At 31.6% G+C, this 23090-nt stretch overlaps 1 protein-coding gene and 3 non-coding genes across 8 annotated transcripts; 2 read left to right on the top strand and 2 right to left on the bottom strand.

Annotated features, from left to right (window-relative positions):
* Positions 1-2522: 2522 nt before the first annotated feature.
* Positions 2523-10479, bottom strand: LOC110630227. 5 transcript variants are annotated; one of them, XM_021777607.2, is made up of 9 exons: positions 10360-10479; positions 10018-10182; positions 9166-9483; positions 8792-9011; positions 8420-8566; positions 8202-8326; positions 5541-5748; positions 4430-4698; positions 2523-3579 (listed from the first exon to the last, which is right to left on the bottom strand). In XM_021777607.2, the coding sequence occupies exons 2-9, from the start codon at positions 10125-10127 to the stop codon at positions 3411-3413; spliced, it is 1566 nt and encodes a 521-aa protein (XP_021633299.1). In that variant the 5' UTR covers positions 10128-10182; positions 10360-10479; the 3' UTR covers positions 2523-3410. The 5 variants fall into 5 exon arrangements, with proteins under 5 accessions (XP_021633299.1, XP_043805698.1, XP_043805697.1 ...); XM_043949763.1 differs by having other exon boundaries at positions 8792-8964; positions 9170-9483; positions 10018-10427; XM_043949762.1 differs by having other exon boundaries at positions 5541-5745; positions 10018-10426.
* Positions 10480-20066: 9587 nt separating this feature from the next.
* On the top strand, positions 20067-20151 carry TRNAM-CAU. Its single transcript is given in 2 exon segments — positions 20067-20104; positions 20116-20151. It is a non-coding gene; the product is annotated as a tRNA-Met (tRNA).
* Positions 20152-20870: 719 nt separating this feature from the next.
* TRNAW-CCA lies at positions 20871-20942 on the bottom strand. Its single transcript has one exon. It is a non-coding gene; the product is annotated as a tRNA-Trp (tRNA).
* A 1715-nt stretch (positions 20943-22657) lies between these two features.
* On the top strand, positions 22658-22742 carry TRNAM-CAU. Its single transcript is given in 2 exon segments — positions 22658-22695; positions 22707-22742. It is a non-coding gene; the product is annotated as a tRNA-Met (tRNA).
* Positions 22743-23090: the final 348 nt, after the last annotated feature.

Raw genomic sequence — 23090 nt, 5'->3', positions numbered from 1 at the left:
GAGTCAAATTAGATACGGTTTATTTTTTTTTAAAGAACAGTTCTGAGCAAATAGAGATAATGGGTCTCTTATAAAATTTTGAACAGTACTCCTCTCTTAAGCTAATTAAGCTAATAATTGAAGCTAAATGAGAACAGACTCATTTTCTTTGGAGGGACAGAACTCATTGATAATAGTATATGTTGAAGTTTGGAGACTAATTCAACTCTCACTCCCATCCCTTTAGTCAAAAAAAAAAAGGTAGCTAAGTAGAATCACTTGTGGCCTATATTTGATGAATAAGATATATCACCAGCTGCCTGATAGGGCAGATGCCATTGGTTAAATAAGGCTTTCGGCTATAGCATATAAGATAAGAGAAGGCCTAAGACTAAGAGCATCAGCTAGGATGCCTTCTTTACTTGTGTGATGGAAAAAAGATGGGGTTAGCTTCTGATTATCGAGTTGCTGTTTATCTCTAATTATAATAATTGATACCTTCAAACGGCTGGATAACAGTCAAATAAATCATATTCTAATCTCCTGTGTGCCTTTTGCTAAATTCTATTCCTCCTATACTTTAAAAATCCAATATCCTAAGTGGAGATTACTTCATTCTTTATGTTTAAAACAAGGTGGGGATTGGTTAAATATGAAAAGAAAAAGGAAAAAACTAGTGTATTTGTTTATAACAGGCTTCCTTATGCACTGCATTCAAACTAAATAATATTTAAGACATAAATTTAATATTTAAACAAAAAAATTAAAGTCGATCAATTATATATATATATATATATATATATATATATATATCCGTGTGTATGTATGTCTAAAAGAAGAAGAAAAGAAGTCAAAAGATGCAAAAAGTTGACAAGTAGGTAAAAAAAGGAAGTTTGGATTATGGAAATAGGTGCACGTAGACATGCTTTATAGAGATGTTACGCCATTAAAGTCATTTCTTGCTTGCTACTGTGTTGTGTATATATGTACACGCACATACATACACCAGCAGATTCTCTTCTCCTTTCCAATGTTGCTACACAAGGCAAAGAAAAATTAAACTTACAATGGAAGAGAAGACCCATTTCACTAACCAGTTTCCAACTTTTAAACTTTCTGATGAATCCTCTGTTTGTTTTGTTCTATATATTGAAAAAAATGGATGAGAGGAAATTGTTTTTCTGATTAAAAAAGAAAATTTAGTGTTATCAATCTTTCTACCTTTTTGTTATAAATTGATTATATAAATTTATACTAAGATATTACCAAACTTTTCATGGCCAAAAATAAATGGTAGCCTCATCATCTAGCCAAAAACTTCAACCAAATATATTTTCTAGCAAATGAGAAGGAATTGAAGCAGCAAACGGATGCAAAGTGTCCATTTGTATACGCGGGAAGCTATGTCAGAGGAAGAAATTGAATCCATAAAAAAAAAAAGTAAGATTTCCTACTTTATTACTTTATTTTCATTTTTCAAATTTTCTTTCCTGAAATTACCTACATATTAAAATTCACCATCAATAATAACATCAAATCAATAATGTATGATAGCTACCTGACTAGTCCCTGTGTAAAGGTCCTTTCATCTGCCAAAACAATGAAATAAAATAAAGAATAGGAAGGTGACAAGATTAGAGTGGTCCACCCAAACAAATGCACACATATTAAAAATAATTCAAATCTTTGATAATTCTCTAATCATAGAATGTAAAAGGCAATGTATGCTATAAATTAGATTGTGAAGATATGTTCATCCCTATTAAACATTGAATTTTGAGCCTTTATTATTTTCTTGGGTTTGGATAGTGATGCTTCATCACTTCAGCCCTTCAAATTTGACTTTTTTTTTTCTTTGCCATTGAAGGTCACTCTTTCTTCGTGTAAGTTTTCTCTCCTCTAATCAAAGGAATCACTTACATGTTAAGAAATAATCCTCAGAGAAAGTTATGGGTTCAAACTAAAAGAAAGAAATAAAACATTGAACTATGCAATAAGACAAATATTAGGAGAACCATGAGAACCATGAGGTAGGTAATCACCAGAGCTAATTGAAGCCTTGCTTGATGATCCCAAGTTCTTCAAATAACATCCCTCCTTATAATTAGGGCAGTAAAAAGGTGGCAACATCAAAGTGGGAAACCCTGCTTTATAAAAAGATGTGGACACCATGAATTGATTAATGCATAATAAGAAGTTTACCTGAAAAAAGAGAGAATCATGTAAAGATGGTAGGGCACAAGGATTATCTTCTGAAATGTAATCTTGCTTTTGCAAATCTTTTGAAAAGTATTTTCCACAAGTATGCCAGTCACTATCTCATGTTTTGCATTCCCACCATTTTCTTCATGAACATCAAGGAATGGACCAAGCATGCAAAACAAACATCCACCAATATAATGATACGAGAGAAAAAGATTAATTAATCTTTGATCATTGAGAAATACTCTAGTTACTGGCATAATAAATTTTCAGTTTGTAGATAACCAACATTGGAAATAATGATTTATCTGCTAATAAAAATAACAAAGTATAAACAAAGTGGACTAAAAGTAAAGTAATAAAAGAAGGCACCTTGATCATTATACATTACATTATATTTTTAAAGCATGTGATGAAATGCTCGAGGGAATGCCAGAAAGTAAATTCAGGCAGTTTTGTACAATCTGATCACAATGACTCACAAAGGTCAAAGAAGATACAAGTCACCTCTTAGACTTATCAGGCGAAATTGAGCCCTCCCAAGGCCCTGATTTCCTAAATTCACTAGCTATTTAAAATGTCCTTGTTGCCTCCAGAAACCAGAACCCAAGGCCTCATGCACATGTTAATTTTCCCAACAATGCAGTACGAAAAATTGAATCACCCCTCTCCCCCATCAAGCAATTCCATGAACATGAAAGGATATTGATGATTCAGGGCAAAAGCCTAGTTCTAATCTAACCAGTCTCCGTCCAAATTCAATTTAGAGAGTAACTAACTAAGTGAAGGAAGAAAGGCAAGCATTCTGGGTCAAACGTTTCTGAACATCCATTAGAACATATACACTGCTTTGCGAGAGGCCTGTTTAGATCTCTGTGCTTCAACGCATACTTGAAAAACTTCAACGTGATTTATTTGCCATGAGTTGAGTTGAGATCAAAATCAAGTTTTAAGCAGCAAACTGCTGATGCCCCATGTCCAAGAACCGCCTATCCACTTCCTCTGAGGTGAAACCCGCTTTAAAAAATGCTCTTTGAGGTATTTAAGAATAGCAATGTTAGGGGAAAGTAATTCATTACAGAGATTTATTACAAATAAGCAGAAGCCTCATGCAACTTGGGCAAATGTTTAAAAATCATATTTCCTCCTGCAGCTGCTACTATTTCAAGTAAAAAAACAACAGAGAAGCAAAAAATTGTACTGGAAACGAAAACTGTACCCATGACAGCTCACTTCCATCTCAGGGACTGCCTAATTCCTGAGTAAATAAGTCCTAATGACCTCCCAATCAAGGAAACTAGAAAGAATGATACTGCATTGCTAACTTTGTCGATGATAGCCCTAATCAGCGGCATGGAAATATCCAAAAACTCAAGGCACAGACTGAAGTAGTATCTCCTGCAAATCAATAAAAGGTAAGTTAGAGAGCGGAGCAGAAAATTTTTCAGTTTGTAATCACAAAAAAATCATATAGTAGTTGAAAGATGTAGCAAAATATGGTTGGATGGTAGGAAGATATCCCAGCTCTACAGAAGTATTTGTTCCCAACTAGAATAAATGGTTAAACAAAACACAGGCGGCAAAAACGTCAACAAGAAAAGGAACGAAGAAGAGAGAGGAAAGTTTTCTCTCTCTTTTTTTCCCCTTTTCTTTTAAGTGGGGAGGATTTAAGAGGGGAAAGAAAGAAGACCACTAAGGTGCAAGAGATGAGTGTAAAAAGTAAAAGCTAATACATCCGGATTCTGGAACCTGTCTTCTCAAAGAGATCATGAGATGCACAAAGTTATTACATGTCAAACCAATTTCCAGATCCAAGATGACTAAACCATTATTTGGTAATAGCAATAGTCCAAATCCAAAAACATTACCCTAATTGTGCTAAGGGATTACCTCCTGGCACAACAACTCGTTTTTTAAAGTTCCTATAAATGTTTAGCTGAAGCCTGATCAAACTTACAGAGTCAGCTAAACAAACATAGATTACCTCAAGAAATAAACTGATGCACCATTTCAAATCTAACATAATATTTCAGTTGTTCCCTCCATCCATTTTGCCAAATTATTGCAAGTCTTTTATCCAGAAATCCCAATAATTTTTTTTATAGCAATATGGTGAAAAGTAGCATTACTTAGAGTAAGTCCTGATTTCTACATCAAATTGGTTGACATGTTTACGTCATATGTAAAGAGAATTAGAGAGGGGGGGGGGGGGGGGGGGGGAGAGAAGGGCCAAAGAATAGAGACATACCACCCTGTCAAGGCTCTTAATTCATTGGTCCTCTTTACAGGCATAGAGAGCTGGCCTATGAAAATATAATTGAAGGAAGATGGCACTGTTCCATATTTTCTCTCAGTAAGATTTCTCTCAGTAAGATTCTTCCACCAACTAGAATTCTTAGTCTGATTCTGTCTCGGTTCCTCAATGACTGTTGACTGTAGAATGCATAGATCAAATCGATCCTCATACATTGATACAACTGCCTCCACATTTTGATACAACCATTGATTCAAAGCAACCTGTTAACAATAACATTGAGGATGCATGAACTACATTTGTGCCGAAATTCCAGATATCCTGGAATATCATGTACAAACTTAACAGCAAATTCAACTTTCAACTTCTAAAAACCATTACTTTCAAAACCTATAACCACCCATAAGATCCCCTTCCCCACCCCCACACACCCCCCCCCCCAAAAAAAAAAAAAAGAAAAAAAAAAAGAAAAAAAAAGAGTTCATCAGTCCCCAAAAGAAGAAGACGACAAGGAAAAGAAATAGGAAAATGTGTAAAACATTGCAAAACCTTTCCTTGGACACAAAAGGAGAATACATATCCCTTTTATCACCTGAATTCTTTGTTGCACAGTCTACTAAGAAAAAAGGAACTCTATAACAATTTCAATGGAATACTGTGATCACATGAACCATCAAATGCACAACATTATAAATGACCCAAGCAGCAATTTCCTCTCGTATCCACAAGATTGGGCTTAGTAGAAATGTAAAACAGAAAGAGGAACAAAATTTCTGAGCAAAGAACAAAGGATATTTATCTCATTTTAATACTTAACCAACAATTTCCATATGTGTAGGCCCATATAGATTTAGCAGGTTATACAATAAATGCATTTAAGAAAAGCTCAGCAACTGGTAAATGAAAGGTAAAAATCCTACACAATATCTCGGTTGTAAGTAATGAAGACCAAATCAGAGAAGCAAGAAGCAAATTAAGTTAAAGAAACAAGAAAAGGATATGAGGAATCTGTTCCAGAATCCTAATCACCATTCCAATTAAGGAACCAATTGTGCATGATGGATGGCTGAACACAATTATAGGCTCATGAAAGAAACTACTATACCTCATTTCGCAATCTTTGGAGTGCTCGGGTTGACATATCACACATATCCATTCCTAGGTTGTTCATTTCATTTGACAAATTACCATCAACAGAAATAAGCTCCAAATAAACACTGGCAATGCCATCAGCTAAAGTTATTACCAGATCTTCTAGTATAACATCTCCATGCAAAGTAAAGAAGCTTTGGTCATAACAACAACTCTTCCTGCTAAAACAAAGATAACGGTAAAGAAAATGTCTATAGTGACAACAAGATTAGGTTAATTCAAAACGTAATACAAAGTAAAATTAGGAGAACACATTGAAAAACCATTGGACATCCAAAAAAAGCCTATTAAGGTCCTATACTTTTATTCTAACCCACTAAATCTCTTGAGTCTGGACTTTATCATTGAGAAAAGTGTGTCCAAATTTTACATGTCAGAACATGCCAGTAAACATATCTTCCAAGCAAACAATGAATGCTTAGTTGGACAAGTAAGCACACTGAAATGGATTGACATGCCAGTGTGTGACACGAAATTACCTTCTTTGTCCTTCTCTCTCTTTGATAAACAGATTTTCATTTACCACTAAACCTTACTCAATAGCAAAGACCTATGCTTTGAAAGTTGGAAATTAAACATATCCAAGCTAACCTATCTCAATGCAATCATCAAATTTTCCCATTCTATGGATACAAATTAATTCATTTAACCTCAAAATATCATTTCTTAGCATTTCTTTTCTTACCAATATATTTAAGGCAAACCAAGAATTCAGAAAGAAATAATAATAAATGTAATAACAGAAGAAGATTCAGAAGATTCAGTTATCCATGATGAACCACAATACTTGCATTGAGAAGCTGAAACCAAATAATAAGAGAAATGAAACTTCCCTCGCTTATACACACATAACTGCAACTTGCAACCAGAATGAGAGACTGATGAGAGAGGTGTGGAGAAAGTCTAGAGTTGGGAATCCAAAAAAAAGTATGAATATTGCAGAAATTGATCAACTCCTCTACGAAGTGATGGAAATCAAACAAAAAATTGAAATTTGGCTTTGAAGTTTGAAGGGCTTTGTACTGATAAGAAGACGGAAATTGTTGGAATTGATGAGATTTTCCATTATAAAGGAGAGGCAGAGGACAGACAGTTTCAAAGTTCAGCCACCCTCTGAAATAACCAGTTTCCAAAGCTAACCAATTACTTGGCTTTATAGAGTTTCACAAATTGTAATATCTATTGAGTAGTAGGCATATGTGTGCTTCATAGGAGTACCTCTTTCACCATATACAATTAGCTGCCAAACACCATGAAATCCCTATACATACTACCATACTAGTATCCCCACATTTTAGCTTTAGACAAACAGTAGAAAGCCAAACCCTATAAAAAAAATAGTGTGCACTTTTAAGACATATATTAAGCCAATTGTTTCCATATAATTAGAAGTATGACACAGTAAAAGTGTCATTATGTATTTGTGTTTCTCCTTTAAAATCACCATTTGTTTTTATTGCATCTCACCACAATTAGTCACTTTACTATATAGTAATATACTTATACATGCAAAATGCACAATCAATCTAGAGAAATCAAAGAGATAAAAGACAGCAAAAAATTTATAGCATAAGCAAATAAAATGGTAACAAGATACCCGGGGGGGGGGGGGGGGGGTGGCAATTGGCCACCCTGGACTTCAGAAAAATTTCAGAGGCGTAGTTGTAATTTTTCACTCCCTTACTTTTTCTTTAGTAGTTCTGTGCCTTAGACCTTAGTTCACTAACTAATTGGCTAATTGGTTCCTAATATTTGTAATTACTGTTTGTACTTTGTCATTCCCCTAATATTTCTTTGGAAAAGTTACTAGTTCACTCCCCTTCTCTCTAGCTATGGTTTCTTCCCCCAACAAAACAATTCATAAAATGGGGAAGATAAGATCACAAGATTATTGCTTTGTTACAAAGCAAATTGTTAAAGGGCTGAATGAAAATATGGGTTTCATGTGTTAGATTGTTTAAATTTATAAAAAATAAATAAATTTCAAACTTAGGAAAATATGCATTTCATGCGTCAGATTATTAAAATCTAGGAAAAATAAATTTTGAATTTGTGAAAATATGGTTTCAAGAGTTAAAAGAAATTAAATTCTAGGAAAAAGTGATTTCATGGGTTAGGCTAAATGGAGAAATTATTTCAAATAAAAAATTTACTATTCGAATTTAGGAAAAAAATTAATATCAAAAGGTCTCTTGGTGTATTTGTTAGTCAAATTATCACTAATCTTGCTAGTTGTTACAATCACAGTGGCATGAGCTTTTTCTATGATGAATATCATCAAAAGTCCACTCCAATAGAATGAAAGATGAGCCACTGAATAAGTGTATGGTGACTTACATTAAAAGAGATGTATTTGCAAGTATTGATAATGAAATTATGAATAGATAAAATAGAGAAAAATCATAGTAATTTAGTTATAATAATTTATCAATTTTTAGTTAAAAATATTCTAATCAACTTATATTAATTTTATGCATATTATTTTTATAAGTTACATATTCAAATTGAGCCTCTTTAATGAATTTTTGTGCCTGTCCGTCACTGTATACAACCCATGTGAGAACTTAAATTGGTTAGTAACAAGAAAAGCTGGATGATCATAACCAAAATTTACCTGAGAGAACCAAATCTAAGAAAGTACAATAATTCTGCATAAAGATCTTCCTTGCTCGACTTTCTTATTGTCTGCAAAACAGTTTCATCTCCCTTTAACTTCTGAATCATCAACGAGAGAAGTTCCTGAAAAAGAGATAGAGAGAGAGTGGGATTAATCTAAACCAGCAATGTATGATAAACCCACATAGCACAATGGTAAGCTTTTCCACTCTTTACCTCATCCAGTTTCTTGTTTCTAAGACGAAGTTCCTCCACTAGCCAAGCTATGTACATGCAGTTACAAGACTTTTTAATAATTTCAGGAAAAATAGTCAACCAATCATCCAAATTAAAATCCTCAGAATCACCAAAAACATTATTCACCTGCAAAAAAAAAATATGAAACCCTTAATTTCCAAAATACTAATGAATGATGATAAAATGCATATTTTAGGTTTCGTCAAAATGTCCCAGTCAAATATTTTCCATGCCCCAAGGCCCTGACATATTATAAAATACCAGTTAAGAAAAGCAGTTCAAATTTTCCATTGGCTTATCGAATCAACTATCTACAGAGAGACAAAGAAGAAACATAGTGACAGTGCCTGCCTCATCCTCGAGTTGTTTAAAAGAAGCCCAAAGTAGCCGCAACTTGGGACCCTCAGATATAGCATACAAACTTAAGGGTTGCTTTGCACGCTGTTCGTCAATTTCAAGAAGTCTGTTTCCCAGATTGATATTGTGTTCTATAGCATGAAGAGAAACCAAGAGTTTTTCCTTTACTGCATCCCAAGCATTATTTATGTTAACAATGACTTCCTTCTTAGCACTGAGGGTAGAGAAAATTAGTTTCTTTAGGTACCAAAAAACAAGGAGTACACAAATACATATATTACACTGTTACCTTCAGAAAAGCAAAAGAACCTGTCATCTAAGCAAAGAAAAACCTTGAAACTAAAATTTTTATATCTGCTTACCCTTACCTACCAGAAGACATTGTACTGTCAAGGACTGAACTATGATCTGTAATGTTCCTCCCAGAAGTCAAATTGGGCCTGACGATGGGAATTACACCAGCTATATGTGTAAGAGCAATGCTGGCCATCAGAAGCAACTGGTCACTAATTGAAACCAAATCAGATGCTGCAGCACCATCAGGGTCCTCCAGAGCTCCCAAGCAGCTGCGCCTCAAGGAAGTTTCCCTATTACCAGGATTTGCTTTGAAATTTGAGAGTCCAATGCTGCATGTATTATTCACAGGAGGGTTCTGGAGAACCCTACAACTTCCATGGGAATACTTTCTGCAGCCAAAAAATACATGTGAGAAAATTAAGATCGAGAAATCTTACATTTCAATGGTGAAACACTGTGGAAATCAAATGATATGTGTGAAACATTACTATCAAATTGCTTGTTGCTATACCAACCTTAATGTCACCAAAAAGGGCAGTTCTTCCAATAGAAAGAAAGAGTTCACATGTATGTGAGCTAGTGAGTCACTGTGCAATGGATGATCATTGGAATTCAAAAAATAATAATAAATGTTCAGCTCAACTGGGCAAACAAGCTGCAATGTGGTTTTTCAGCTCAACTGGGCAAACAAGCTGCAATGTGGTTTTTTCTTTTTGATTTTCAATTTCTTATCAAAATGGCATCCACATAGTTTCCTCTAAAGTGCTGAATTACCAATAATATCAAACTAACAAGCGTATGCAAACCATCACTAAGCATTGTCATAATGACTGAATCCCATTTTCAAATCAACCAAAAATCAACATCCTCCATGCATATAACATCAAAGACAATGGAGTTAAAAAGGGAAGCAAAGCAGAGACCTCTGTGGCGTCCTAAAATACGAATTTCGGATTAAATAGCTCTTCTCTCGGAGACAGCTAGTCCGCATGTGCAACTTAACACACGACGTGGAAGATGCATACTCTGCCATTTCAAAAACTTTCCAGTCTCCCAATCAACACATTGCCTGACTATGAAATCGAGTGCTGTACTCAAATTGAAATCCAGGAGAGTTCAATTAACACACAAATACAAAATTTACAGAAAAGGAAGGCAAGTGAGAAATAGAATGCAGGAAGAAGCTTAGGGTTTATGAGAAAGATTTGGTGTCCAAGAGGTTGAAAATGGAGAAGGATGAAGATTTGGATTGGATTTGTGCGTACCGCTCGTCGTTATCACTTCTACAAACCAGTCTGGTCCAGCTGAGAGTTAGAACAAGGAAACGACCAAACAATGCCTAAAACAAGGGACCTATTTTATAAAAGAGTTAATCGCTAATTTTGATTTTGTTGTAATTAAATTTGTAATTTTTTTTTAATTAAAACCCTCTTTTAAAATTGTTCTTCTAATTTTTTTGACTCATTATGTCACGCAATGTCACTGCGTTATATTAATAAAATTTTAAATTAATTATTAAAAAAATTATATATTTTATTTTTATTATAATTTTATTTTTTATCAATTAAATTTTATTTTTTAATATTTAACTAAATCCACCTACGATTATTTATACAGTTCAATATTAATAAAATTATCAAGTTATTATTTTTATTATTAAATATATTTAAAAATTATTATTTATATTATTATTTAATTTTTTTTAATTTTTATCAATAGTTTTATAATAATATTTTATTTTATTTTGATTAAAATTGTTATTACTGATTTTTTTAAATTTATTTAATAAATTTACTATTACGTTACTTTTAAAATTATCATTAATAAAATAATTTTATTAAAAATTAATTTAAAATAATATTTAATATAATTCAATTTAGAAATAATAAAATATTTTTTAAATTTATTTTTTAATTTATTCTTTTCTAAATTATACTAATATTTAAAGTGAATTTTAAAAAAATTAATAATATATTAATTAAATTTAATTGTCTAATTTGACTTTATCAAGTGATTAGAAGAGCATAAAGTCACGCATTCGGTCGATTCAGTTTAGTTGAATAAATCAAAAATTAAAATTTTAGTATTTATAAAAATCGAACCGAATTGATTTTGATCAGAACTAAATTGAATCGAATCAGTCTGATTCCATTTGATTCAATTCGATTTGATTAAATTCGATTTGATCGGTTTTAATTTTTAATAATTTTTTTTATTTTTTACATTTTATTTTTAGTATTTTAAAATTTAATTAAAATATTTTAATCTTAATATAATTTAATTTAATTTCTATATATTATTGAAAGAAACATATTATTATCACTCATCAGTTCAATTTGATTTTTTTAATTTTTTTCTGATCAAAACTGAACCGGATCAAAATAATCGAAATTTTTAAAATTAAAAATCGAACCGAACTAAAATGAATAAAAAATTGAACTAAAATTTTAAATTAATTCGGTTCGATCGATTTTTTCAGTTTGAACAGAATACTGTGCACCCTAGAAAAGCATGTGATTCATCTGAAATTATAAAATCAGTCTCCATTCTTCCATCTTCAAAAATAAAATTTTATACTTTTAATTTTATTATAATTTTATCTTAAATTTTTAAAATATTATCAATTTTACTCGTGGTAATTCTATTAATTTTTAATAATATAAATAATTTCAAAATATAATTAGAGAATTTTAAAATATCAAATTTTAATTGATAAAAAACGTTTATAGTATAATTATAGCAAGATCAAAAATATAAATTTTTTTATCATTAACTCTTTATAAAATTAAATTATTTAGTTTTTATTAAAAAAATTATTAACCAATTTTAATTTTAATTAAAATTGTACAAATTAAATAATATAAATATTTAAAATAATAATTTCTTTAGTAGAAAGTCTCATAAATTTAATTTTATAAAATAAAAAATACATTTTAATTGAGTAATTTAATAAAGATTTGATAATTATTCTTCCGAAAATAAATAAAGGAATTAGAGTTTTATGGCTCTGCCTGCTTTAAAAAAAAGTTAACAAAAGAAATCAAAGTTTTTAAGTAACGTACCCTACTATGGGAACAAATAAAAGTTCACATTTTTTTTAGTTACAACATCCGACTGTATCTGAGTAAATATGAAAAGTCTCAGATTCTACTCCTCCAATCTCCAACCCCATTTCAAAAAAAAAAAAAGATTGCATTTTGATAATCGGGTTTCCTCTACCCTGAGCGAGGTCGGGTCCAAGAGGAGAATAATGGTCCAAAACCCATCAAGCCCTCTTTAAACTGACCAACTCTGCATTTCAGACATCGACCCAAACACGCCGGACTGGATGGGTTACACGCGAGCCTAAACCCAACAGGAAAAAGTCCAGCCTGGTGATGTGATGTGAAGGAGAGAGCTGGTCACTTCGCAGTGCTGCCCGCACACGCGTCAGGGAATTAAATGGGTCGCCTGACATGGAGAGGGGTCTGACATATCCGTATGTACGAACCTGAATGACATAGACCGATAGCATAATAGCAGGGAGGGAGGAGATGTCAGAAATAGGTAAAAAAAGGTAAGGGGATCTTCTTTGGGGGTCTTTTCTTCTGACTTCTTTCTCAGCTCCATATTTTTATTTTTCTATACAACTCTTACCTATCCATATTATACTAGTTCATGAACAGGTCCTTTCATCAAATATAATATTGAGAGACACATTTGATAGACCCCTATGATGGAGCAAGAAGAAAACCATATTTATCATGGAGTAAAAGTAAGATAAAATTTATCACATTTCATGGGCTAAAGGGCAATATACAAATAAGGTTTAAGGAAAAGTTCAAAAGAGTGAACATTCGATTTGATTCAATTTGATTTAATCGATTTAAATTTTTAATAATTTTTTTTAATTTTTATACTTTATTTTAATATTTTAAAATTTAATTAAAATATTTTAATTTTAATATGATTTAATCTCTTTGTGTTATTAAAAATAATATATTATTACTATTAATCGATTTGATTTGATTTTTTTTATCAAAATCGAATTAAATTGAAATAATTAAAATTTTTAAAATTAAAAATTAAATTCAACTGAATTGATTTTTTATATCAAAATCGAATTAAATTGAAATAATTAAAATTTTTAAAATTAAAAATTAAATTCAGCTGAATTAAAATTAATAAAAAATTAAATTTTTAAATTAACTCGATTTGATTATATTAATTTGATTGATCCATTTTTTCGATTTTAATGAAAAACTCATGCAGCACCCAAACTACCCAGCCCAAACTAATCCGTACACCCCAGGACAACCTGGTCCAATTGCGGAAGGAAACCCACAAACATTCAACCGTTCCACCGCCAAAAACCCAACAATCCAGGCATGCCACCACCGCAAGAGAGGAAGTCACCGAACGAGTAGCCCATGAAATCACCCGCAAAATGCGCTAAAGGCACATCGATAACTCAAACAAGGTTGCAAGAAATTCTAAACTGAAAAACAATCAAAGCTCAAGCTCCCAGAGGCGGTGGGAAAGTACTCACTGGCATCGCACTCTGGCAATATAAGGGAAGCCTAACAAAAATGACGGACGTCACTCCTTGGAGATTCTACCACGGACACCATGCAACGATACCTCCACTGAGCAGAAAAAGAAGAGCCCAACTCAGGATAACAACTACTACAGATCCACAACAAATCCCTCTACCAGAATTGCTCGCCCGTTGCTTTTTTTATTTTTTCTCTCTTTCTCTTCTCAGTGAAGGCTTATTCCTTAATTCACATTTTGTTCAAAATTAAGTTTTTAGTTTAGTTTATACAAAGGGAGATTTACAATTTAGTTCATGAGTATTGTTATTATTAATAGGTCAGTCCCTGTATTTTTAGAAATCTATTAAAACATCCTTACATAATCAAATTGTTAACAAATCAGTCCTTCCATCCACTATTACCCTCTTTTCCGTTAAAAATTAGATGAAAAGGAGAGATAATATTTTGAAAATTCAATTTTACTCTTTTCAATCCATATTAAGCAGAAATGTAGGGTTGGATTTGCCATAACAGTCCGATCACAACCCTAGAAGCAACATCTCATCATCTCTTGGCAGACAATCCTCCATTTACTCTCTCACCTCCAATTTTACCCTTTTCAGCATACTCTATGTGAGTGACTATCTTCAACATTGATCAAGCAGTGAAAGGATCCCACCTCCGTTCATAATAGCCGACGATCAAGCACCTAAAGGATTCATTCAATCTTCGCGAGAATTTCTGGCATTAGTGGATCGATGGGAAGCTGGGATGGTGGTTACATGAATGTGAATTGCTGCTGTGGGAAAAGAGCGAGGATTCGCATATCTGAATCTGTTAGTAATCCAAACAAGTTGTATTATTACGGTTGAGATAACAAATGTGGGTCATTTATTGGGTGGTGCATTCCAACAAATGTGAACTCTCCAACATCAAACAATATAGGTGAACGGTTAGAGGTATTCAAGGCCAACTTATCAAGAACGATTGCAGAGACTAAAGAAGAGTTGATGAAGATTAATGAAGAGACAAAAAAAATTACATGTAAAGCTGCAAAAAATTGAAGTTATTTTGAACCAGATGAAGAATTGTATGATAATTATATTGTTACTCTTGATAGTGTTTGTTGTAAAAATACCATAAAAAGTTGTTTAGATGCAGAAGATAGAAGTTATTTTGAACCACATTATAGTATGTTCTTTATGTATGAATGAATTATGTACTATTTAGCTAAGTTAGATGAGTGGAATTGTAGCATGTTAGTTTCTTGTAAGTAAATGGTTAAAATGAAGGACCAAACAGTTGTAATGATTCAAAACTGGAGGACCTAATAGTTTCGAAATTTAATATATAAGGACTAAAAAATTGAAAAATTTAAAACTTAAAGGACTGAGAAATTTTGAATACTTAAATAGATGGACTAAAAAGTTGTAAAATTAAAAGTAATAGAAGAGTAATAATGTTACATTTTATCCAATTGTAACTTAATATCAAGTACAAATAAATTTTATAAATGCACAATGAATAAAATTGGAGGTGAGCAAATGAAATTAAAAGCATAACTTCATTAATATGTTCTTTTTGTTCAAATATGTATTATAAAATCAGACTTTACAAAATCAGACTTGATCATTACAATGTCATACATCTATTACTGCCATTTTAATGATCAAGTAAGGCCAATATCTGTAGCACTGTACCAATATCTATTATAAACTCCCCCAAAAAAGAATCTGTGCGCAAATTTACAATATTTCCAAATAGACAAAAAGTCCAATCCAATGCTCCAAAATACATGTTTTCCCAAAATGTACAAATTATATCCCATCAACTAACAACATTCTCAAAAAGATCATTTGATATTCCAAAGGCTCCTTTAGGTAGTTGGTCCACCACTTGATCCCACTTAGTTAGTATTAACCCCTCTTGAAGTCTTTGCACCTGATGCAGTAGTGCGTTTTCTCTTCTTTTGACTTGCAGCCATGTTTGCCTGCAATTAGAGAAATACATAAAAATGTTAAAAAGGTTAAAATGGATTCATTATATGCAAGCAAACAAATTTTATAGTTACCCCAACAGCAGTATATTACAAGTTCTCTTATTGTGGCCTGTTTGTAAGCACCTAGCACAAGTGACAGTTGCTATCCTCTTTCTCTTGCTGGTGGTTCAATCTCATCTCTCTTTCTAGCCTTCCTTGGCCTTCCTGGTTGCCTCCTCAAAGGAGGTGGCAACATTGATAGGTGTTCATTATCAGGTTCAAGCTCAGTTTGAGGAACAGGATGTATGGCACCTGCATAAACTCTTGAATAGCACTGCACAGTGTAATATTTATGGCAAAACTCTTCAATATTACCCCTAACATATGCAATTGCTCTAGCAGCATACTTGCATGGTAAACCACTTATATCCCACTATCCACAACTACATGTCCTTTTAGCTAAACTAACAGCAAACTTACATGGACCCTCATGAACCTCATACTCTTCATTTCTACCAGGGAGCAACTTAAGAAATCTACTGGTGACCCTCATGAACCTCATACTCTTCATTTCTACCAGGGAGCAACTTAAGAAATCTACTGGTAGTAATGATTTTATTCAATACTTTCTTTGTTCTTGGTGTAACTATCTCTTCCCATGTTTGAGCTTTAGCAAATCTTTTATGCAACCTAACCATATATTTCTGCCTAATAGATTCAATAATATTGATAATAGGCAAACCTCTCAATTTCACTATCCATGCATTGAATGATGCGGTCATGTTGTTAGTGTAATTGTCACACTTAGCTTCAGGCCAGAATGCATGTCTACTCCATTGACTGAAGGATATGTTGATCAACCAGTCATATGGCTTTTGATCTCGCTTGGGCTTCAAATTCTTCATGTGAAGCCAAAACTCATAAGAATGAGTACTCTTTGCAGCATTCCAAAAATCATCTCTGAGCATGAGTCCAGGGAACTCTTTCTTGAAATTCATGTATAAATGCCTACAACAAACTCTATGAGATGCATTGGAAAATATATTTTTGACAGCATCAACGAGTCCCTACAACCAAAAAAATAGTTAGTAACTTAAATTAATAGCACATAGTTCAATATGCTAACTTAAAAAAAAATGGAATATTAATTCATACCTTTTGCCTATCTGACATAATAGTTAAAGGCCTATCATTAGTTCCTCCACCAATGCAAGAATAAAGATTTTCTAGAAAAAATGTCCGGCTATCACCACATTCTGCTTCAACTATAGAAAATGCAAGAGGTAGCACACCTCTATTTCCATCCAGTATGACTGCAACTAGGAAAATCCCTCCATATGGACCCTTCAAGTGGCAACCATCTAATCCTATAAAGGATTTGCAACCATTCTCAAACCCAAACTTTATAGCATCAAACATAATCCATATTCTTTGAAAAATAAAAGGATCATCTTCATTAACCCTTGGAGCTGTTTAAATTTTTACAACTGTGCTCGGGTTATATGTTTGCAAATAATGGACATATTTCTTAAGTTTTTTGAAACTTTCACAATGCATGCTCACATTCTCATCTCTAGCCTTGCACTTAGCTCTATATAATTGCCACACAGGAACTTCCACACCCCATTTTTCCATCAACTCATGTTGCATGAGTTCATAACTCATGTCAGGATCTGCCCTCAGCTTTCCCCTAAGTTTTTCTACTATCCACTTAGTGTTTGAATTCAAATTTTCATTTTTTAATGGTCTTATGCATGTGTGCTCATCATGTAGAGTCTTAACCGTGAAAGTGACTTGGTCAGACAAAATTGATGCATGAAACCTCCAGGGACATCCTGTACTGGAACACTTAGCTGTTAATCTACTAGAGTCATTTTTAACTCTTGTAATATCATATCCCCCTTAATAGCATAATCTCTCATCGCATTCCTCAAAGTTACAATGTCCTTAAAAACTTGGCCCTCTTTAAACAAAATCTCTTCCCCTACATTGTGTTGGAAGGGATCATCATACATACCATGATAAGGATCAATATATTTTTTCTTCCTATTATTTGGATCATAAGACTCATTCTCACTATCTTCAATCTCTTTGTCATTGTCACTAGCATAATATGATAATTCATCTGACTCATCAGTACTAATCTCATTGTCAAATACAACTTCTTTAAGTAAATCATCTCCAACCTCACTTTCATTGAATGATACATCACTTTCAGAATCAATTTGTGGTGATTCATTGGCCCCTCCCCCTAACTGCCCACTTTCACTAACCCTTTCCTGTCTTATCCCTCTACCTCTAGTAAAACTGCTTCTTCCTCCCTTTCCTCTTAATGGCACACTCCTGCCCCTACCTCTTATGGACCCATCCCTACTTAACGGGGGAGTGTTTCTACCTAAGGCATCATCAAGATTAATATCCTCAACAGTATTACCACCCTCACTAAGGTTACCACCCTCACCAGTATTACTGCCCTCATCAATAATACAAACATCATCATCATCATCGTCATCATCAGACATCTCAGTATTCAGAGGGACCCCCTTTACTTATACAGTCAAAAGCAATTTATGACTACGTTTGTACAACTCAAAAGCCATCATTAAATCATCATCATTTTCTACACTCATCCCACTACCAGTAACAAACAAAACAAACGATGCAGCTATGTTAAACATTTTATAAATATCAGACAACAAGGATATGTACGAATACCTTGCAATGGGGACATTATATAAGGAATCAGTTTTGTTTTCATATGTCAACACCACAATAAATCTATCTTCCACAGCCATGTCTTCAGACCTGCACATGAATCACACATTCTTTAATTAATCAAAATCTCCTGAAAAAAAATACACTAAAACTATCAGTAACAGTGAGTGGTACCCACATGCTTTACTATAATACAAATATTATGATCACACATCCAAAGAAAAAAAAATAAAAGAAAGCACAAAAAGTTACATTTCCCCACTTGTTCGACAGAAACCAACAAAATCGGGACCACAACTTCTCTTCGACGGAAATCAACAAAATCGGGACCACAACTTCTCTTCGACAAAAACCAATTTCTCTTCGACAAAAACCAACAAAATCGAGAAGAGAGGATTTAGGGAAGAAGAGAGAAGTTAGAGATTTGAGAAGAGAAGTTATCCACTGCGAAGAAGACAGAAAGTTAGGGATTTAGGAAGAGAGAGGTTATCGATTTGGGAAGAAAAGAGAAATTAGGGATTTGGGAACAGAGGTTTTCATTTTCGGGAGAAGAGAGATGATAGAGATTTGAGAAGAGAGATTATCGATTTGGGGAAAAGTTGCACTAAGGTTATTTTGGTCCTTTCATCTAATTTTTATCGGAAAAGAGGGTAATAGTGGATAGAAGGACTGATTTGTTAACGGTTTGATTATGTAATGACGTTTTAATAGGTTTCTGAAAATGTAGGGATTGACTTGTTAATGATGGCAATACTCAGGGACTAAATTGTAAATATCCCTTATTCAAAAGTTTATATTTAAATCAATTTAGCTTATTTTTAATAAAATGATAATTTTATTTTTTAATAATAAAATATTAATTTATATTTTAATATTATAATTATTTAATAATAAATAATAATTATTTAATATTTTCATTTTTTACTTATAATAATTTTATAATATTAAAATGTAAAATTAATAGTTTATTATTTATATTTAAAAATTAGTGTTTTATTTCTATAAAAAATGTATTAATTTAATCTTAAATCTAAAAATTTGCACAAAAAGAGCTAAACAAAATAAACATTATTTGTTTTTTTTTTTTTAAAAAAAAAAAAACGCCTTCATCAAATGGCAAATAAGACGACTAATTTTAGCTTCGAAATTTTAAAATAAACATATTACAACACGCCAACCGAGTTTACATCATTATACATTTTAATTTAATTTTTTAATAAATTAATTTAAAATTTATATTTAAATGTAATTTTTATTAATTTTTAAAATTAAAATATAAAAATTCAATAGAATATTAAATACATTATTTTATTATTTTTTAATCTAAGCTACGAAAATAATATTAATTTACATTTAATTATAGTTAATTTATATAGTTAATTTTAAAAATAATGATAATATAACTATTAAATATGTGGTTTATAATTTTTATAGTAAATAAATTTTATTTTATAATAATAATTATAAAAATTTTATAATAAATATATTATTTTTAATTAATTATATATAATGCTAATTTAAATTAAATAATATATTTATTATAAAACATTTATAATTATTATTATAGAGCAAAATTTATTATTATATGAACTAAATATTTAAGAATGAAATTACTAATCTTTAATTTTAACTTTTAAAATTCATCAAAATTCAAATATATCAATTAGACTGATACAATGGAAATAAATTTTTGTGAATAAAGTATCTTATAAAAAATAAAATTCCTAAATGTTAGATAATGAAAGAGTAACACAGCAGACACAGTGGGGTGGTGGCGCAGTTGGCTAGCGCGTAGGTCTCATAGCTACTGAGTTATCCTGAGGTCGAGAGTTCGAGCCTCTCTCACCCCATAACTCAAATTTTTATTGTTTCTCTGCCTGAAAATTTTTACGTTGTCGATGGGGACATTCAGGGTGTATGCATTTGTTGCTATCTAGTCAGTTGAGCGCTTGCATGAAATATTTTATATTGTTCGAACAAGCACATCACCTGTTCTTGGAATTGCTCCATACTATGTCTAGTGAGTAATAATTGTAGGAGGTTCATGCATGAGACCAAAAGGCTCACTTTTGATCTGTCGTTTCCTAGTGAATATTCAAAGACAACGTTTCCCCTTCATGGCCTAGTTTACATCTGTAAACAAAATTGACTCTTTATGATTTCAAGCAACTCCTCCATGCATGAACATCTTCATCTTGCATCCTTTGTTTTATATTTCAAAACAGTTGTTATATGTATGTATACACACATAGGCACATGTACAAATCAGCATCCTTTCCTTGTAGAAGAATCTTTGCATTTGTCTGTAACTGTTAGGTGGCAAACAAACTCAGAGCCAAATGGAAATGGCATTTTATTTTCAAGGAAAAAATTGTCGACTTGTCTCTTTCTTCGAAGGTGGGTGGAGAGAGAAACTCACAACAAACATATATCCTTCAACAGAATATGTGAGAGTATTCTTTCCTCAGTACTCACAGTGTCAGATTCTGATGAATCTTGATCTCTGGCTGCAAATGTTACTAAGCTGTTTAAACAAGGGAAGAAAACAAAAATGTTCACAGATGGGAATTGAACCCGACGTGAATCGAACACGCAACCTTCTGATCTGGAGTCAGACGCGCTACCATTGCGCCACGGATCCACTCGTTGAACCGATGTATTCTTTTTGACTGATACCTCCTTTCCAGAAGCCAAATTGGGCCTGGCAATGGGAATTACACCAGCCGTATGTGTAAGAGCTATGCTGGTCATCAGAAGCAACTGGACGCTAATTGAAACCAAATCAGATGCTGTAGCACCGTCAGGGTCCATCAGAGCTCCCAAGCAGCTGTGCCTCGAGGCAGTTTCCCTTTTTCCACGACTTGCTTTCAAATTTGAGAATCCAATACTGCATGTATTCATTGGAGGGTGCTAGAGAACCCTACAATATTCAAGTATTGGAACAAATGAAAATTCACATTTTATTCAAAATTAAGTTTTTATTTAGATCAATTTATCTTATTTTTAATAAAAAATAAATTGATAATATTAAATTTGTAATAATAAAGTATTAATTTTATATTTTAATATTATAATTATTTAATAATAAATTATAATTACTTAGATTTTTCTTGTTTTCCTTATAATAATTTTATAATATTAAAATGTAAAATTAATAGTTTATTATTTAAAAATAAAAATTATTATTTATTATTATAAAAATATATTAATTTAATCTCAAATCTAGAAATTTGCACAAAACGAGCTAAACAAAATAAAAATTAAGTTGTTTTCTCAAAAAATAAAATTAAATAGCCTTCACCAAATGGCATGTAGAGTGTGTAAGGGATTCCATACTCTCTTGTGTGACAGAAGGTTAGGAGTATTAAGTTGAAATTGAAAAATAGATTGAATTAAATTAATTTAAAATTTTAATTATATTTTTTATTTATTTTAATTTGATTTAGTTTTAATTTTAAAAATTTTAATCAGTTGAATTTAATTCAATTTTATTAAAAAAATTAAAAAATTAAATTGAACTATTAGTTATAATAATATATTATTTTTGAGAATACAGAAAAATTAGATTAAAATTTTTATTTCTTTAAGAGATAAAACAAATTATATTTCATCTTATTTCATTCCTTCCTAAATAATATTAAGTTTGTTATTTATTTATTCCTTTTGAATATTTAACAATGAATTTCATTCACATTTTATTATAACTAAATATATCAATTAGACTGATATAAAATGGAAATAAATTTTTGTGAATAAAGTATCTTATAAAAAATAAAAAAAGTGAATGACTACAAAATTTTTACTTTTAATTTTATTTTTTTATCAATTAAAATTTAATTTTTTAAAATTACTCAAGTTATGCTTACAGTAAATAACGTGAAAAACTAATGAAATTGCTATAGCTACTTACCACATTGATGTCACGTTAATAAATTTTAAAGTAAAATTAATAATAATTTAAAATTTTAAAATAAAATTATAATAACACTAAAAAATTAAATTTTTTAATAATTATTTATTTTATTAATAATTTTTTAAATATAAAAAATAAAAAATAAATTTATAATTTCAAATGAATTAGATATTATTTTAACTATTTAATTAAGTCAAACTAAATAATTAAATATTTAATTTATATATTATTAATTTTTTTAAATGTAAAAAAAAAAGTGGTGGATTAATATTATATTTGAGAGTTAAAAAAAATAATTTAATACATTCTAAAAAATTATTTTATTATTTTAAATATTTTTAAATTGGATCATTTTAAATTAATTTTTAATATTTTATAATTAATATATTTAATAAGATTATTTTAAAATGAGGTAATAAAAGAGTAGCTGAAAGGACACGTTCGGGGTGGTGGCGCAGTTGGCTAGCGCGTAGGTCTCATAGCTACTGAGTAATCCTGAGGTCGAGAGTTCGAGCCTCTCTCACCCCATAACAACTTTTTTATGGTTCCCCTGCCTGAAAATTTTTACGTTGTCGATGGGGATTTTCAAGGTGTATGCATTTGTTGCTTTCTAGTCAGTTGAGCGCCGGCGTAAAATTTCCCATAAACACATCCAGCCCCGGCATCAGATCCATGACCTTTCAAATCATTCTTGGCCTTCTTCACACTCGAGTTCACTTTTTTGGTGCCAGCAGAACTCGATGGATTTTGCGTTGTTTCTCCACCTGGGCACTCAGTGGAGGTCCACAAAGTCTTCAATTTGAGAGCTTGGCGATTGGAACCATTGGAAAATTCTTAACCTGCTTAGGAAAAATATATCATCTCATGCTTGTAGGA

The sequence above is a fragment of the Manihot esculenta genome, chromosome 13 (genome assembly GCF_001659605.2).
Source record: "Manihot esculenta cultivar AM560-2 chromosome 13, M.esculenta_v8, whole genome shotgun sequence".
Taxonomy (NCBI): domain Eukaryota; kingdom Viridiplantae; phylum Streptophyta; class Magnoliopsida; order Malpighiales; family Euphorbiaceae; genus Manihot; species Manihot esculenta.
This window is presented reverse-complemented; position numbering and strand designations above follow the sequence as displayed.